General features: G+C 38.6%; 1 protein-coding gene across 16 annotated transcripts in view; it reads left to right on the forward strand.

Moving 5' to 3' along the window:
* Positions 1-19,707, forward strand: part of baz2ba (bromodomain adjacent to zinc finger domain, 2Ba) — a 314,952-nt gene that overhangs the window by 169,491 nt on the left and 125,754 nt on the right. For all 16 annotated transcript variants that reach the window (XM_061887411.1, XM_061887418.1, XM_061887415.1 and 13 more), the window contains exons 4-6: positions 13,958-14,137; positions 14,216-14,371; positions 18,456-18,643. In XM_061887411.1, coding sequence (XP_061743395.1) covers positions 13,958-14,137; positions 14,216-14,371; positions 18,456-18,643 — 524 coding nt within the window. The remainder of the gene's footprint in view (positions 1-13,957; positions 14,138-14,215; positions 14,372-18,455; positions 18,644-19,707) is intronic.

A 19,707-nucleotide genomic window follows, 5' to 3' on the forward strand; every position in this document is an offset into this window, starting at 1 on the left:
AAAAATTTGTATTTACTCTTTAAATTGTAAAAAAAAAACATTTTTGTATTTAATTTGGATTCACTTTTTAAATTCAAAAATGTTTTTATTTGGATAAATGGTTTCAATTGTTTTAGTATTATTTATTTGATTCAGTTTTTAAGTTACTTAAAAATATTTAGCTTTCTTTATTTGTTTCTCTATTCGGTATTTTAAAAAAAATTGTAGATATTTTTTTACTTAATTCACTGGTAATTAAAACATTTTTTGTATTTTTAGTTCATTAACCTCTTAAATTCTTACATATATTTTAGTATTTTTTTTATTTGATTCATTTTTTTAATTACTTTTACAATTGTATTTTTTTAAAATTCACTTGTCTGGTTTGCTGTTCAGAAGTAAAGTCCAAGTGTTTTATTGTTTTTATTTAGGTGTTTTTTCTGTATTGTTCCCATCATGATTTATGTTCTACATGTAAAAACGTCCCAATGGTGTAAATAACATGTAATGGTGGTTCTTTGGTCAAAATTAAGGCCAGGGGTTCTTAACCGTTTTGACCTTGGGGCTCACTCAAATATTAACAGTGAATTTTAATGGTATTTAATAATGTTATATACCCTACTTACAACCTTGTCAAATGGTATGAAAACATGTGTTCATCACAAAGAATATTATCAAGGCTTATTAGGTCAGGCTGATTACAAAAATAAATACTAATTAAATATACCGTAAAAGAAGGGACTCAAAAACTGATAAAATATTAATTTACATAGAACGTATTGTGTGAAATACTACATTCTAACTAAATACATAATATTAAAAAATATATTTCTTAAATAAAATCATCAATAAAATTAAAGTACAAATGAAAATACAGCTTCACTGCTTTAATCATATTTTTTGCGCTTCAGAAACTTCTTTGACTCCAGCTCCAGACTTCTTCTCTGTGTTTGATATTTGCATTACTGCCATAAGTGGTGGGAAAGTGTATTACAACTGAGTAATGTTGTTTTGAAGGTGTCTGTTACTACATTATATATATACTTGCAGTGTGTATATGTACATATTACATATTGTTATGAAGGTGTCTGTTACTACATGATATATATATATATATATATATATATATATATATATATATATATACTTGCAGTGTGTATATTGTACATATTACATATTGTTATGAAGGTGTCTGTTACTACATGATATATATACTTGCAGTGTGTATATTGTACATATTACATATTGTTATGAAGGTGTCTGTTACTACATTATATGTATAATTGCAGTGTGTATATTGTACATATTACATATTGTTACGAAAGTGTCTGTTACTACATGATATATATACTTGCAGTGTGTATATTGTACATATTACATATTGTTACGAAAGTGTCTGTTACTACATTATATATATAATTGCAGTGTTTATATTGTACATATTACATATTGTTATGAAGGTGTCTGTTACTACATTATATGTATAATTGCAGTGTGTATATTGTACATATTACATATTGTTACGAAAGTGTCTGTTACTACATGATATATATACTTGCAGTGTGTATATTGTACATATTACATATTGTTACGAAAGTGTCTGTTACTACATTATATATATAATTGCAGTGTTTATATTGTACATATTACATATTGTTATGAAGGTGTCTGTTACTACATTATATGTATAATTGCAGTGTGTATATTGTACATATTACATATTGTTACGAAAGTGTCTGTTACTACATGATATATATACTTGCAGTGTGTATATTGTACATATTACATTTTGTTACGAAAGTGTCTGTTACTACATCCATCCATCCATTTTCTACCGCTTATTCCCTTTCGGGGTCGCGGGGGGCGCTGGCGCCTATCTCAGCTGCAATCGGGCGGAAGGCGGGGTACACCCTGGACAAGTCGCCACCTTATCGCAGGGCCAACACAGATAGACAGACAACATTCACACTCACATTCACACACTAGGGCCAATTTAGTGTTGCCAATCAACCTATCATTATATATATAATTGCAGTGTTTATATTGTACATATTACATATTGTTATGAAGGTGTCTGTTACTACATTATATGTATAATTGCAGTGTGTATATTGTACATATTACATATTGTTATGAAGGTGTCTGTTACATGATATATATACTTGCAGTGTGTATATTGTACATATTACATATTGTTACGAAAGTGTCTGTTACTATGTTATATATATAATTGCAGTGTGTATATTGTACATATTACATATTGTTATGAAGGTGTCTGTTACTACATGATATATATACTTGCAGTGTGTATATTGTACATATTACATATTGTTATGAAGGTGTCTGTTACTACATTATATATATACTTGCAGTGTGTATATTGTACATATTACATATTGTTATGAAGGTGTCTGTTACTACATGATATATATACTTGCAGTGTGTATATTGTACATATTACATATTGTTATGAAGGTGTCTGTTACTACATTATATATATACTTGCAGTGTGTATATTGTACATATTACATATTGTTATGAAGGTGTCTGTTACTACATTATATATATACTTGCAGTGTGTATATTGTACATATTACATATTGTTATGAAGGTGTCTGTTACTACATTATATATATACTTGCAGTGTGTATATTGTACATATTACATATTGTTATGAAGGTGTCTGGTACTACATGATATATATATACTTGCAGTGTGTATATTGTACATATTACATATTGTTATGAAGGTGTCTGTTACTACATGATATATGAAGTTCAATAGGAGGGAAGATTGAGAAAAATGTCACTTTCAAAGCAGGAATGGAACGTCAACAATAAAAAAGTACAATATTTGAGAATAATATCCACCAATAGTCTCATGTTTGTATGTATGAAAAGGATTGTGATTGTCAGTGATTGTATCTTTGACTTGTAAGAAAAGTAAGTTGGTGTTTTGAAGGTCTCCCCAAGACGGCTCCTTCAAAGAGCCATAAATCCATCTCCAACATGGTTTCTCCGAGTGTAAGCTGATTTCTCCCTCACAAGATAAAAGAAGGAAAGCGTAAAATTAAGCCGCTTGTTTTGCCACTCTTGTTGTGGGTGTTGCTCCGAAGAGGACGCCATTAAAAACATCCCCTTCCTCATGCATTAAACATGCTTCTGATCCCCCCCCCCGTCTTATTACGGGGAGCTCAGATTTTCTAGATAAGCGATTTTGGACGCAGCATCAAATGAAATGAGAGGCGGGCTCTGTGAACTTTCTGCAAGCAAACCACTTCTTTTGTGCAAAATCCTTTTCAGTCTGCAACTCTTATGTACTGGATGCTGTCCATTTCAGCTCAAAGAGTTTCTGCAAAGTCATCGCTTTTCCCCCCCCGACGTCTAAGTTTGATTAAAAGGGAAAGGCTCTCAGGCAGGTGAGAGTAGAGAAGAGATGAGGGCCTTCATTCAAGTGGCCCAAGTACTGCAGCTTTCAGAAATACTAGCACACAAAAAAACCTTAAAACCTGGACTAAAAGAGCAAACAGGTGGGATGTCATTTGATAGATAATGAATCAAAATCAATGTTGTTGTGAATTATTGACCTATTTAAGGCTTCAAGTACAACCCCCAAAAGCAGTGAAGTTGTCACCTTGTGTAAATGGTCAATTATAAGAGAATACAACAAATCCTTTACAACTTATATTCTGCAAAGACAAGATATTTAACGTTTGGACTGGAAAACTTTTTTTATATAAAATATTATCTCATTTGGAATTTAAAGACATGCACCTGGGGATAGGTTGATTGGCAACACTAAATGGTCCCTAGTGTGTGAATGTGAGTGTGAATGTTGTCTGTCTGTCTGTGTTGGCCCTGCGATGAGGTGTGCACATCATTGGCCGGGGTCATGGAGGAGGATATCAGTGGTAGAAGTGAGGTGTGCACATCATGGGCCGGGGTCACGGAGGAGGATATCAGTGGTAGAAGTGAGGTGTGCACATCATGGGCCGGGGTCACGAAGGAGGATATCAGTGGTAGAAGTGAGGTGTGCACATCATTGGCCGGGGTCATGGAGGAGGATATCAGTGGTAGAAGTGAGGTGTGCACATCATTGGCCGGGGTCATGGAGGAGGATATCAGTGGTAGAAGTGAGGTGTGCACATCATTGGCCGGGGTCACGAAGGAGGATATCAGTGGCAGAAGTGAGGTGTGCACATCATTTGCTGGGGTCACGAAGGAGGATATCAGTGGCAGAAGTGAGGTGTGCACATCATGGGCCGGGGTCACGGAGGAGGATATCAGTGGTAGAAGTGAGGTGTGCACATCATGGGCCGGGGTCACGGAGGAGGATATCAGTGGTAGAAGTGAGGTGTGCACATCATGGGCCGGGGTCACGGAGGAGGATATCAGTGGTAGAAGTGAGGTGTGCACATCATGGGCCCGGGGTCACGAAGGAGGATATCAGTGGCAGAAGTGAGGTGTGCACATCATGGGCTGGGATCACGAAGGAGGATATCAGTGGTAGAAGTGAGGTGTGCATATCATTGGCCGGGGTCACGAAGGAAGATATCAGTAGTAGAAGTGAGGTGTGCACATCATGGGCCGGGGTCATGGAGGAGGATATCAGTGGCAGAAGTGAGGTGTGCACATCATGGGCCGGGGTCACGGAGGAGGATATCAGTGGTAGAAGTGAGGTGTGCACAGTGGAAGCATCATGGGCCGGGGTCACGAAGGAGGATATCAGTGGCAGAATAAAGGCGGATGTGCGCTGCTAGCAACTCTTCCTTCTGGGATCAACTCACGGATGCAATTAAGTTAAATCTGACTGTGCAAATGTGATTGACTGCAACAAACAACAAATTAATCCCCTCGGCTGCATCCAAGAAGAAAACAGCAAGGCGGTGCAGTTTGTCAGCCAGGATGGGAACAGAATGAGGGCGAGAGAGAGAGAGAGAGAGAGAGAATCTGAGGTATGTCTTTCCTCTCCTCGCTTCAAATGTTTGGATGTAATTACTGGCCTTCCGGAAGGCTGCATTAATATTGAAGGCATTTGCAGGTGTCACTTTGGGAAGGAAGGCACTCGTTTATCTTCTTACACGCTCGCTGGACACATTCTAATGAGGGCCTTGAAGGCACCACCAAGGCCACGCCCCCACCTTGGACTCCAGTTGCGTTCTCACATCGCTGAATAAATACATCCTCCAGTGGTTCTGTGTCTTAGGAAAAATGTAGCAACTTCCAATCCTTTTTGTTTATATCGCACATTAGAAACAACAATAGAAGTTTGACAAAGTGCTGCACAGAAGTTGAGACACTAGGGTTGTCCAGTATAGTGGTACTAGTATCGTAGTATGGTACTGATGAATCAAAAATGGTACTATACTCTGTTTGAAAAGTACCGCTTACCCATTTATTTATTTTTACGGGCATGACAACGCGTCGTCACGTCATGACATTGCTGCTTTTACAAACAGAGGAGCATGTACGGCAGTGCACAAACACAGAGTACTAACAAGCAGACACAGTGTGTAGACAGAAAAGGGAGAATGGACGCATTTTGGTGTAAAAAGTCAAGATAAAGGTGAAGTTATAACACTGATAGACCCTCAGGAAGAGCTGCTTTAAGACATAGCTGTGTTTTAGCTACTTCTAAATCACTAATCATGGCCTCCATGGCGACAAAGTAGGTTTCTCACAAGTGACATTATCACTGGAGGACGAGGAATAGCTAAACATGCTTCATTACACACCGTAGGAGGATAGAATAGCTCACCGCTAACAGAAAGCTAGCACCCCTGAATGTAAACAAATGCCATGAGTGGATCTACACCTGACATCCACTGTAATGATACCAAGTACGATAGCGCATCTCATCGATACTTCTATGATTAGCTAAACTTACTTACTTAGGTTATGTCCTTAAGTCTTAAACAACTTCCGTCGTCATAGTTACGTTGTTACATCTTACACACGTTAGTTCAATCTTAAACAACCTCCGTCGTCATGGTTACGTCTTTTCATCTTACACACGTTAGTTCAATCTTAAACAACTTCCGTCGTCATGGTTACGTCCTTACATCTTACACACGTTAGTTCAATCTTAAACAACCTCCGTCGTCATGGTTACGTCCTCACATCTTACACACGTTAGTTCAATCTTAAACAACCTCCGTCGTCATGGTTACGTCCTTTCATCTTACACACGTTAGTTCAATCATAAACAACTTTTGTCGTCATGGTTACGTCCTTGCATCTTTAAACAACTTTTGTCGTCATGGTTACGTCCTTGCATCTTTAAACAACTTTTGTCGTCATGGTTACGTCCTTACATCTTTAAACAACTTTTGTCGTCATGGTTACGTCCTTGCATCTTTAAACAACTTTTGTCGTCATGGTTACGTCCTTACATCTTTAAACAACTTTTGTCGTCATGGTTACGTCCTTACATCTTTAAACAACTTTTGTCGTCATGGTTACGTCCTTGCATCTTTAAACAACTTTTGTCATCATGGTTACGTCCTTACATCTTTAAACAACTTTTGTCGTCATGGTTACGTCCTTGCATCTTTAAACAACTTTTGTCGTCATGGTTACGTCCTTGCATCTTTAAACAACTTTTGTCGTCATGGTTACGTCCTTACATCTTTAAACAACTTTTGTCGTCATGGTTACGTCCTTACATCTTTCACACGTTAGTTCAATCTTAAACAACCTTCGTCGTCATGGTTACGTCCTTACATCTTTAAACAACCTTCGTCGTCATGGTTACGTCCTTACATCTTTAAACAACTTTTGTCGTCATGGTTACGTCCTTACATCTTTAAACAACTTTTGTCGTCATGGTTACGTCCTTGCATCTTTAAACAACTTTTGTCGTCATGGTTACGTCCTTATATCTTTAAACAACTTTGGTCGTCATGGTTACGTCCTTACATGTTTAAACTACTTTTGTCGTCATGGTTACGTCCTTACATCTTTAAACAACTTTTGTCGTCATGGTTACGTCCTTACATCTTTAAAATGTTGTCGTCATGGTTACGTCCTTACATCTTTAAACAACTTTTGTCGTCATGGTTACGTCCTTACATCTTTAAACAACTTTTGTCGTCATGGTTACGTCCTTACATCTTTAAACAACTTTTGTCGTCATGGTTACGTCCTTGCATCTTTAAACAACTTTTGTCGTCATGGTTACGTCCTTACATCTTTAAACAACTTTTGTCGTCATGGTTACGTCCTTGCATCTTTAAACAACTTTTGTCGTCATGGTTACGTCCTTGCATCTTTAAACGACTTTTGTCGTCATGGTTACGTCCTTGCATCTTTAAACAACTTTTGTCGTCATGGTTACGTCCTTACATCTTTAAACAACTTTTGTCGTCATGGTTACATCCTTACATCTTTAAACAACTTTTATCGTCATGGTTACGTCCTTACATCTTTAAACAACTTTTGTCGTCATGGTTACGTCCTTACATCTTTAAACAACTTTTATCGTCATGGTTACGTCCTTGCATCTTTAAACAACTTTTGTCGTCATGGTTACGTCCTTACATCTTTAAACATTTGTCGTCATGGTTACGTCCTTACATCTTTAAACAACTTTTGTCGTCATGGTTACGTCCTTGCATCTTTAAACAACTTTTATCGTCATGGTTACGTCCTTACATCTTTAAACAACTTTTGTCGTCATGGTTACGTCCTTACATCTTTAAACAACTTTTGTCGTCATGGTTACGTCCTTGCATCTTTAAACAACTTTTGTCGTCATGGTTACGTCCTTGCATCTTTAAACAACTTTTGTCGTCATGGTTACGTCCTTACATCTTTAAACAACTTTTGTCGTCATGGTTACGTCCTTACATCTTTAAACAACTTTTGTCATCATGGTTACGTCCTTACATCTTTAAACAACTTTTGTCGTCATGGTTACGTCCTTGCATCTTTAAACAACTTTTATCGTCATGGTTACGTCCTTACATCTTTAAACAACTTTTGTCGTCATGGTTACGTCCTTACATCTTTAAACAACTTTTGTCGTCATGGTTACGTCCTTGCATCTTTAAACAACTTTTGTCGTCATGGTTACGTCCTTACATCTTTAAACTTTTGTCGTCATGGTTACGTCCTTACATCTTTAAACAACTTTTGTCGTCATGGTTACGTCCTTACATCTTTAAACAACTTTTGTCATCATGGTTACGTCCTTACATCTTTAAACAACTTTTGTCGTCATGGTTACGTCCTTATGTCCTACACATGTTAGTTCAATCTTAAACAACTGTATTGAAATCCAAATAATGTAGCATTTTGCAAAAGGACATAATTCATCATATTCATCCGCACCTCACACAACACTTTGCTTTTCTTCCCGTGTGTGTGTGTGTGTGTGTGTGTGTGTGTGTGTGTGAGCGGGCTTATGCGGAGGCATCACGCAGGCACGCGCTCCTTTTCCAGAATAGAAATTGAATTTGCATGAAATATGCTGGCAGTAAATTGCGTGTGACTGCGGGAGGAGGTAATACGTGACTGCGGGAGGAGGTGATACGCGGCAGCCGCCCTGCCACAAATGATTGTGCTCAGGAAGGCGCTCGGCGGCCGTGATGTTGATGAAGTATTCTTCAGCAGGGAAATTGAATAGCAAAAGGATAGAAAAAGGGTTACACTCGCTCTCATTTTTCAGAAGATCTGCTCCAGGTGGCATGTTGTCACAGCATAGTAGGACACAAATAGTCCGGTGCTTCAATGATCAGAACATTCTCTGGAAGTTTAGGCCAGGGGTCAGCAAACCAGAAGAGCCCTGTTGGGCCAAAAATACTAGAAAACTAATCTGTCCGGAACCACCAACATTTGAACGCCTCATTGTGAAGACAACACACGTTATTTCAATCGTAAACAACTTCTGTCTATCCATCCATCCATCCATTTTCTACCGCTTACTCCCTTCGGGGTGGCGGGGGGTCGCTGGTGCCTATCTCAGCTACAATTGGGTGGAAGGCGGACAAGTCGCCACCTCATCGCAGGGCCAAACTTCTGTCTATATTAACGATATTAGCCTACTATCAAACTGACTTTAAAAGTCTTATATAAGTGTTAGAATGGAGACAACACATGATGTAAGTGTCTATATTAGCTATATTAGCCTACTATCAAAATGACTTTAAAAGCCTTATATAAGTGTTATAATCAATCAATCAATCAATCAATGTTTATTTATATAGCCCCAAATCACAAATGTCTCAAAGGACTGCACAAATCATTACGACTACAACATCCTCGGAAGAACCCGCAAAAGGGCAAGGAAAACTCACACCCAGTGGGCAGGGAGAATTCACATCCAGTGGGACGCCAGTGAGAATGCTGACTATGAGAAACCTTGGAGAGGACCTCAGATGTGGGCAACCCCCCCACTCTAGGGGACCGAAAGCAATGGATGTCGAGCGGGTCTAACATGATACTGTGAAAGTTCAATCCATAGTGGCTCCAACACAGCCGCGAGAGTTCAGTTCAAGCGGATCCAAGACAGCAGCGAGAGTCCCGTCCACAGGAAACCATCTCAAGCGGATCAGCAGCGTAGAGATGTCCCCAACCGATACAGGCGAGCGGTCCATCCTGGGTCCCGACGAGCGGTCCATCCTGGGTCTCGACTCTGGACAGCCAGTACTTCATCCATGGTCATCGGACCGGACCCCCTCCACAAGGGAGGAGGGGACATAGGAGAAAGAAAAGAAGCGGCAGATCAACTGGTCTAACAAGGAGGTCTATTTAAAGGCAAGAGTATACAGATGAGTGGCGCAGTGGCAGAGTGGCCGTGCGCAACCCGGGGGTCACTGGTTCAGATCCCACCTGGAACCAACCTCGTCACGTCCGTTGTGTCCTGAGCAAGACACTTCACCCTTGCTCCTGATGGGTGCTGGTTGGCCTTGCATGGCAGCTCCCTCCATCAGTGTGTGAATGTGTGTGTGAATGGGTAAATGTGGAAGTATGGTCAAAGCGCTTTGAGTACCTTGAAGGTAGAAAAGCGCTATACAAGTACAACCCATTTTAAGGTGAGAGCCTTAATGAAGACAGCGCATGATGTAAGTGTCTATATTAGCTGTATTTGCCTACTATCAAAACACTTTAAAAGTCTTATTTAAGTGTTATAATGAAGACAACACATGATGGAAGTGTCTATATTAACAATATTAGCCTACTATCAAAATGACTTTAAAAGCGTTATATAAGTGTTATAATGAAGACAACACATGATGTAAGTGTCTATATTAGCCTACTATCAAAATGACTTTAAAAGTCTTATATACGTGTTACAACGAAGTCAATACATGATGTAAGTGTCTATATTAGCTGTATTAGCCTACTATCAAAATGACTTTGTTATAATGAAGACAACACATGATATAAGTGTTTATATTAGTTATATTAGCTATCAAAATGAGTTTAAAAGTCTTATATAAGGTTTATAATGAAGACAACACATGATGTACAAAAGCGGTGAAGTTGTCAAGTTGTGTAAATGGTAAATAAAAAGAGAATACAACAAATCCCTTTCAACTTATATTCAATTGAATAGACTGCAAAGACAAGATATTTCATGTTCGCACTAAGAAACTTTGTTATTTTTTGCAAATATTCATGAACATTTTAGCCTTCATATTGCACCACACATTTTCAATGTCTGGACTACAGGCAGGCCAGTCTAGTACCCACACTCTTTTACTATGAAGCCACGCTGTTGTAACACGTGGCTTAGCATTGTCTTGCTGAAATAAGCAGGGGCGTCCATGATAACATTGCTTGAATGGTAACATATGTTGCTCCAAAACCTGTATGGACCTTTCAGCATTAATGGTGCCTTCACAGATGTGTAAGTTACCCATGCCTTGGCCACTAATACACCCCCTTACCATCACACATGCTGCCTTTTACACTTTGCGCCTAGAACGGTCCGGATGGTTCTTTTCCTCTTTGTTTCCTCTTTGTCTTGCTGAAATAAGCAGGGGCGTCCATGATAAAGACGGCGCTTCGATGACAACATATGTTGTTCCAAAACCTGTATGTACCTTTCAGCATTAATGGTGCCTTCACAGATGTGTAAGTTACCCATGCATTGGCCACTAATACACCCCCATACCATCACACATGCTGCCTTTTACACTTTGCGCCTAGAACAGTCCGGATGGTTATTTTCGTGTTTGGTCCGCAGGACACGACGTCCACAGTTTCCAAAAACAATTTGAAATGTGGACTCGTCAGACCACAGAACACTTTTACACTTTGCATCAGTCCATCTTAGATGAGGTCAGGCCCAGCGATGCGTTTCTGGGTGTTGTTGATGAATGGTTTTTGGCTTTGCATAGTAGAGTTTTAACTTGCACTAACAGATGTAGCGACCAACTGTAATTACTGACAGTGGTGTACTGAAGTGTTCCTAAACCCATGTTGTGATATCCTTTACACACTGGTGTCGGTTTTTGATGCAGTACCGCCTGAGGGATCAAAGGTCTGTAATAGCATCGCTTTTGTTTCAATCTGATTACTAAACAATCGCATCTGTTTGTGTTTCATTCGGACTTCTTGTGTGAATTTCTTCTTAAAGGAACCTGACATGTTGAGTCAGCATCAGATCAAAAGTCAATGTGCTTAAACCTAAAATTAACAGAAGGAAAAGGAAAAGGCAATGGCTATGCAAAACGAAAGTAAACTGAACTGGCTACAAAGTAAATAGAATCAGAATGCTGGACGACAGCAAAAACTTGCGGCATCCACAAAGTACATCCGTACATGAAAAAAGGTAAGTAATGCTTAAACCAAAGATGAACAAAAGGGGAAAGGGAAAGGAAAAGACAATGGTTATGCAAAACGAACGTAAAACTGAACTGGCTACAAAGTAAATGGTAAATGTAAACAGAAACAGAATGCTGGACGACAGCAAAATTTTGCGGCATACACAAAGTACATCCGTACATAAAAAAAGGTAAGTAATCTTAAACCAAAAATGAACAAAAGGGAAAGGGAAAGGAACAGTCAATGGCTATGCAAAACAAAAGTATAACTGAACTGGCTACAAAGTAAACAGAAATGCTGGACGACAGCAAAAACTTACGGCGTCCACAAAGTACATCCGTACATGAAAAAAGGAAAGTAATGCTTGAACCAAAGATGAACAAAAGGGGAAAGGGAAAGGAAAAGGCAATGGTTATGCAAAACGAATGTAAAACTGAACTGGCTACAAAGTAAATGGTAAATGTTAACAGAAACAGAATGCTGGATGACAGCAAAAACTTGCGGCGTCCACAAAGTACATCCGTACATGAAAAAAGTTAAGTAATGCTTAAACCAAAAATGAACAAAAGGGAAAGGGAAAGGAACAGTCAGTGGTTTTGCAAAACAAAAGTATAACTGAACTGGCTACAAAGTAAACAGAAATGCTGGACGACAGCAAAAACTTACGGCGTCCACAAAGTACATCCGTACATGAAAAAAGGAAAGTAATGCTTAAACCAAAGATGAACAAAAGGGGAAAGGGAAAGGAAAAGGCAAAGGTTATGCAAAACGAATGTAAAACTGAACTGACTACAAAGTAAATGGTAAATGTAAACAGAAACAGAATGCTGGACAACAGCAAAAACTTGCGGCGTACACAAAGTACATCCGTACATAAAAAAAAGGTAAGTAATGCTTAAACCAAAAATGAACAAAAGGGGAAAGGGAATGGAACAAGTCAATGGCTATGCAAAACAAAAGTATAACTGAACTGGCTACAAAGTAAATAGAATCAGAATGCTGGACGACAGCAAAAACTTGCGGCGTCCACAAAGTCCATCCGTACATGAAAAAAAGTAAGTAATGCTTAAGCCAAAGATGAACAAAAGGGGAAAGGAAAAGACAATGGTTATGCAAAACGAATGTAAAATTGAACTGGCTACAAAGTAAATGGTAAATGTAAACAGAAACGGAATGCTGGACGACAGCAAAAACTTGCGGCGTCCACAAAGTACATCCGTACATGAAAAAAGGCAAGTAATGCTTAAACCAAAAATGAACAAAAGGGAAAGGAACAAGTCAATGGCTTTGCAAAACAAAAGTATAACTGAACTGGCTACAAAGTAAACAGAAATGCTGGACGACAGCAAAAACTTACGGCGTCCACAAAGTACATCCGTACATGAAAAAAAGTAAGTAATGCTTAAACCAAAGATGAACAAAAAGGGAAAAGAAAAGACAATGGTTATGCAAAACGAATGTAAAACTGAACTGGCTACAAAGTAAATGGTAAATGTAAACAGAAACGGAATGCTGGACGACAGCAAAAACTTGCGGCGTCCACAAAGTACATCCGTACATGAAAAAAAGTAAGTAATGCTTAAACCAAAGATGAACAAAAGGGGAAAGGAAAAGGCAATGGTTATGCAAAACGAATTAAAACTGAACTGGCTACAAAGTAAACAGAAATGCTGGACGACAGCAAAAACTTGCGGCGTCCACAAAGTACATCCGTACATGAAAAAAAGGTAAGTAATGCTTAAACCAAAAATGAACAAAAGGGAAAGGGAATGGAACAAGTGAATGGCTTTGCAAAACAAAAGTATAACTGAACTGGCTACAAAGTAAACAGAAATGCTGGACGACAGCAAAAACTTGCGGCGTCCACAAAGTACACGTGTACATCACATGACAATCAACAATGTCCACACAAAGAAGGACAGTAACAACGTAAATAGCATTGCTTGCTAACACAATTGCGCTCAAAGGAAGACATGAAATTACTACGGGAAAACGCCAACAAAACAGGAAGGGTCACCAAAATAAGAGCGCGAGACAAGAACTAAAGCACTACACACAGGAAAACACCAACAAACTCAAAATAAGACCAGGTGGAGTGTAGTTTTTCAACATTCTCTTGACAAAAACGTGCCTTGGCTCCAAAAAAGTGTAAAAGCACGGAAGTAGAGCACATTTCTTCATGACTTCCTGCTTGCATCCTTTCTCAGGCCGCCTGCTGGGCGCCGCAGGAGAGCAGCCCTTCATGTCAAGTGCCTTCCCTCTGGTCAACCACCCCGCCTTCGGAGCGCTCTACACCGCCGGAGTGGGCCGGCCCGAGTTTGGCGGCCTGGGCTCGCTTGGCATGTCCGCCGCTCTGGCCGCTCACCCCCAGCTGGGAGCCCTCTCCGGTACAATATGGCCGCCAGGGAGCGTCTTGGTCTTTGTGCTGTGGTGTCATCCGCTGTCTTCTGTGCCTTCCATGACAGAGTGGTGGCGCAGCGCCGAGGCTCATGGACGAGGAGCCGCCGCCGCCTTTCTTCCTTCCTTCATAGGTTTCCCTCCCTTCTTCACCCCGCACATTCAGCCCAATCACAGCGCTCCTTTAAGAATGCCTGGCAAGAACAGCCTGGCCTCACCCAAAGGTATGTCGCCCACGCAATATAACTATTTCACCCCCTTCTATTTGTTTTTTCAAGTTTACTCCCTGTGGAGAGGCGGAGCTGACGGGCCGGCAGGGCACGCTGGAGCCCGGCCCAAGATGGCGGCGAGGAGGCGGAGAAGTCGAGTGGGCCGGGAGCGAGGCCGCAGGCGAGATCAGGTGTGTGGATCCACGCACCTGAACTCCATTGTGGCGTTGCGCCCGGCCGTATTCTCCGTCTCCTTGCCGCCATCTTGGGCCGGGCTCCAGCGTGCCCTGCCCAGCTGCTCGTTCGCCGGCTGCACCTCTCCACGCTCCTTTGAACTCGTTTTGATGTTTTGTAACCGAGACATAAATAATTCAATGTTAGGAATTGTTTTTAAACTAGAAAATGCCATTTTTGGTTGAAAAAAATACACACACAAAAACTGGACTTCCCTGCAAAAGCTGTAGTCATTACAATGTACTTTACTCGTTATTATTCATTATTTCTAAATACTTGTAGACGGAATTGGAAAGACGCCAGGAAAGAAGGACAAAAACTGGATTTCCCAGCAAAAGCAGTAGTCATTACAATGTACTTTACTCGTTATTATTCATTATTTCTAAATACTTGTAGACGGAATTGGAAAGACGCCAGGAAAGAAGGACAAAAACTGGATTTCCCAGCAAAAGCAGTAGTCATTACAATGTACTTTACTCATTATTATTCATTATTTCTAAATACTGGTAGACAGAATTGGGAAGATGCCAGGAAAGAACGACAAAAACTGGATTTCCCTGCAAAAGCAGTGGTCATTATGATGTACTTTACTCATTAGTAATTATTCTTTATTATTCCTAGATACTGGTAAAGGACAAAAACTGGATTTCCCAGTAGAAACAGTGGTCATTATGATGTACTTTACTCATTAGTAATTATTCTTTATTATTCCTAGATACTGGTAAAGGACAAAAACTGGATTTCGCTACAAAAGCAGTTCTCATTATTAATTATTAATACCAAATACTGGTAAACAGAATTGGAAAGAAGCCAGGAAAGAAGGACAAAAATTGGATTTCCCAGCAAAAGCAGTAGTCATTACAATTTACTTAGCTAATTATTATTTATTAATACTTAATACTGGTGAAGGACAAAAACTGGATTTCTCGCCAAAAGTAGTAGTCATTACAATGTAATTTGCTAATTATTAATTATTACTACCAAATACTGGTGAAGGAGAAAAACTGGATTTCCCTGCAAAAGCAGTAGTCATTACAATGTACTTTACTCATTATTTCTAAATACTGGTAGACAGAATTGGAAAGACGCCAGGAAAGAACGACAAAAACTGGATTTCCCTGCAAAAACAGTAGTCATTACAATGTACTTTACTCATTATTATTCATTATTTCTAAATACTGGTAGACAGAATTGGAAAGATGCCAGGAAAGAACGACAAAAACTGGATTTCCCAGCAAAAGCAGTGGTCATTATGATGTACTTTACTCATTAGTAATTCCATCCATCCATTTTCTACCGCTTATTCCCTTTTTTTGGGGTCGCGGGGGGCGCTGGCGCCTATCTCAGCTACAATCGGGCGGAAGGCGGGGTACACCCTGGACAAGTCGCCACCTCATCGCAGGGCCAACACAGATAGACAGACAACATTCACACTCACATTCACACACTAGGGCCAATTTAGTGTTGCCAATCAACCTATCCCCAGGTGCATGTCTTTGGAAGTGGGAGGAAGCCGGAGTACCCGGAGGGAACCCACGCATTCACGGGGAGAACATGCAAACTCCACACAGAAAGATCCCGAGCCTGGATTTGAACCCAGGACTGCAGGACCTTCGTATTGTGAGGCAGACGCACTAACCCCTCTGCCACCGTGAAGCCCTCATTAGTAATTATTCTTTATTATTCCTAGATACTGGTAAAGGACAAAAACTGGATTTCGCTACAAAAGCAGTTCTCATTATTAATTATTAATACCAAATACTGGTAAACAGAATTGGAAAGAAGCCAGGAAAGAAGGACAGAAATTGGATTTCCCAGCAAAAGCAGTAGTCATTACAATTTACTTAGCTAATTATTATTTATTAATACTTAATACTGGTGAAGGACAAAAACTGGATTTCTCGGCAAAAGTAGTAGTCATTACAATGTAATTTGCTAATTATTAATTATTACTACCAAATACTGGTGAAGGAGAAAAGCTGGATTTCCCTGCAAAAGCAGTAGTCATTACAATGTACTTTACTCATTATTATACATTATTTCTAAATACTGGTAGACGGAATTGGAAAGATGCCAGGAAAGAAGGACAAAAACTGGATTTCCCCGCAAAAGCAGTAGTCTTAACAATGTATTTTACTCATTATTATTCATTATTTCTAAATACTAGTAGACAGAATTGGAAAAACGCCAGGAAAGAAGGACAAAAACTGGATTTCCCAGCAACAACAGTGGTTATTACAGTGTTTTTAAAAATTTGTATTTATTAATGCTAAAAACTGGTAAAGGACACAGTTTTTTTCCTGCAAAAGCAGTAGTCATTACAATGTACTTCACTCATTAGTATTCATTATTTCTAAATACTGGTAGACGGAATTGAAAAGGTGCCAGGAAAGAAGGACAAAAGCTGGATTTCCCAGCAAAAGCAGTGGTCATTACGATGTACTTTACTCATTAGTAATTATTCTTAGCTCGCTTGGTAGAGCGGCCGTGCCAGCAACTTGAGGGTTGCAGGTTCGATTCCCGCTTCTGCCATCCTAGTCACTGCCGTTGTGTCCTTGGGCAAGACACTCTACCCACCTGCTCCCAGTGCCACCCACACTGGTTTGAATGGAACTTAGATATTGGGTTTCACTATGTAAAGCGCTTTGAGTCACTAGAGAAAAGCGCTATATAAATATAATTCACTTCACTTCACTTTATTATTCCTAGATACTGGTAAAGGACAAAAACTGGATTTCCCAGCAAAAGCAGTAGTCATTACGATGTACTTTACTCATTATTATTCATTATTTATAAGTACTGGGAGACGGAATTGGAAAGACGCCAGGAAAGAAGGACAAAAACTGGATTTCCCGGCAAAATCAGTGGTCATTACGATGTACTTTACTCATTTTTATTTATTAGTACTAAATACTGGAAAAGGACAAAAACTTGATTTTCCTGCAAAAGGAGTGGTCATTACGATGTACTTTACTCATTATTATTTATTAATGCTAAATACTGGTAGACGGAATTGGAAAGACACCAGGAAAGAAGGACAAAAACTGGATATCCCGGCAAAATCAATGGTCATTACGATGTACTTTACTCATTTTTATTTATTATTACTAAATACTGGTAAAGGACAAAATCTGGATTTCCCGGCAAAAGGAGTAGTCATTAAGATGTACTTTACGAATAATTATATATTATTGCTAAATATTGGTAGACGGAATTAGAAAGACACCAGGAAAGAGGGACAAAAACTGGACTTCCCGACAAAATCAGTGGTCATTACGATGTACTTTACTCATTTTATTTATTAATGCTACATACTGGTAGACGGAATTGGAAAGACGCCAGGAAAGAAGGACAAAAAATGGATTTCCGAGCAAAAACAGTAGTCATTACGATGTACTTTACTCATTATTATTTATTAATACTAAATACTGGTAGACGGAATTGGAAAGACGCCAGGAAAGAAGGACAAAAACTGGATTTCCCAGCAAAAGCAGTGGTTTTTACGAGGTACTTTACTAATTAGTATTTATTATTACAAAATACTGGTACTGTGTGTATATGTCGTATCTGCTGATGGAGTTATGTTGTAGTGGTAAAAAAAAAGGCCGATACTGAAATGGTTGGCGATAATGGATGGAACTCTGCCATCAACTTCTCCACTCTCAAGAACACCCAACCCTCCCAATTCTATTTTGTATCCTTCTAATTCTCTCCACGTGATTGGGTTGTTGTGGGCTTGTTCATCTCGCAGCCAGCATGTGAAGACGCACTAATCAATATCCCGACTTGCCTGGATCAATTCTGGCCTGATGACAGCGTCTGCAAGAAGAAAAATGGCCAACGAGTGTCTGCTTTGTGTTCCAAGGAGTGAACGGGGCGGTGAACGGCGGCGGCCTGTATCCTCCTAGCATGCAGACAGGAAGCTTCTCTGCAAGTCCCGCCCCCGCCCAGACGTCAAGCAGTCTAACCAAAAACTCTGAGACCTCCAACAGTCCCTGTCAGATGAGTCCTGACCATCTCCTGGGAAATGACCTCCAAAAAAACAAGGAGAGGGTAAGTCAGGCACACCATTCATCCTCATCCAGCTACAATTTGTTATTACTAGTTCAAATAGATATAAATACAGTAAAAAAAAGTCAAGTTTAATATAAATGGTAATAGATAATACATATATACAGTAACAGAAGTCAAGTTTATTATAAATGGTAATAAATAATACATGTTATACAGTAACAGAAGTTTACAGAACTTTTATTTTCTGTTTGGATAAAGTTATTTACCTTCCAATTACAGTGCAATGGTAAACATTTCTACAGTAACGAGAAATAATTGTATATCCTTTTAAATGGTTACTCGAATTCTTATTATTGTACATTATGATTATTATACCTTTTTAAATGATTACTTGCATTATTATTATTATTATTATTATATTATGATTATTATACCTTTTTAAATGGTTACTTGCATTATTATTATTGTTATTATGTATTATGATTATTATACCTTTTTGAATGGGTACTTCCATTATTATTATTGTATATTATTATTATATTCTTTAAATTGGTTACTTTTATTATTATTATTGTTTATTGTGATTATTATACCCTTTTAAATGGTTACTTGCATTATTATTATTGTTATGTATTATGATTATTTTACCTTTTTGAATGGGTACTTTCATTATTATTATTATCATTATTATTATATATTATTATTATATTCTTTAAATTGGTTAGTTTTATTTTTACTATTATTATTATTGTTTATTGTGATTATTATACCCTTTTAAATGGTTACTTGCATTATTATTATTATCACATATGGTTATTATGTCCTTTTAAATGGTTTCTTGCATTACTATTATGTATCATAATTATTATACATTTTTGAATGGTTACTACCATTATTATTATTAATAGTAGTATATATTATGATTATTATATCCTTTTAAATGGTTACTTGCATTATTATTATTATCATATATTAAGATTTGTATGTCCTTTTTAATTGTTACTTGGATTACTATTATATATTATGATTATTAACATTTTTAAACGGTTAATTGCATTATTATTATTAGTAGTATTGTTGTATGTTATGATTATTATATCCTT

This window comes from Nerophis ophidion, linkage group LG25, assembly GCF_033978795.1.
Source record: "Nerophis ophidion isolate RoL-2023_Sa linkage group LG25, RoL_Noph_v1.0, whole genome shotgun sequence".
Classification (NCBI taxonomy): Eukaryota; Metazoa; Chordata; class Actinopteri; order Syngnathiformes; family Syngnathidae; genus Nerophis; species Nerophis ophidion.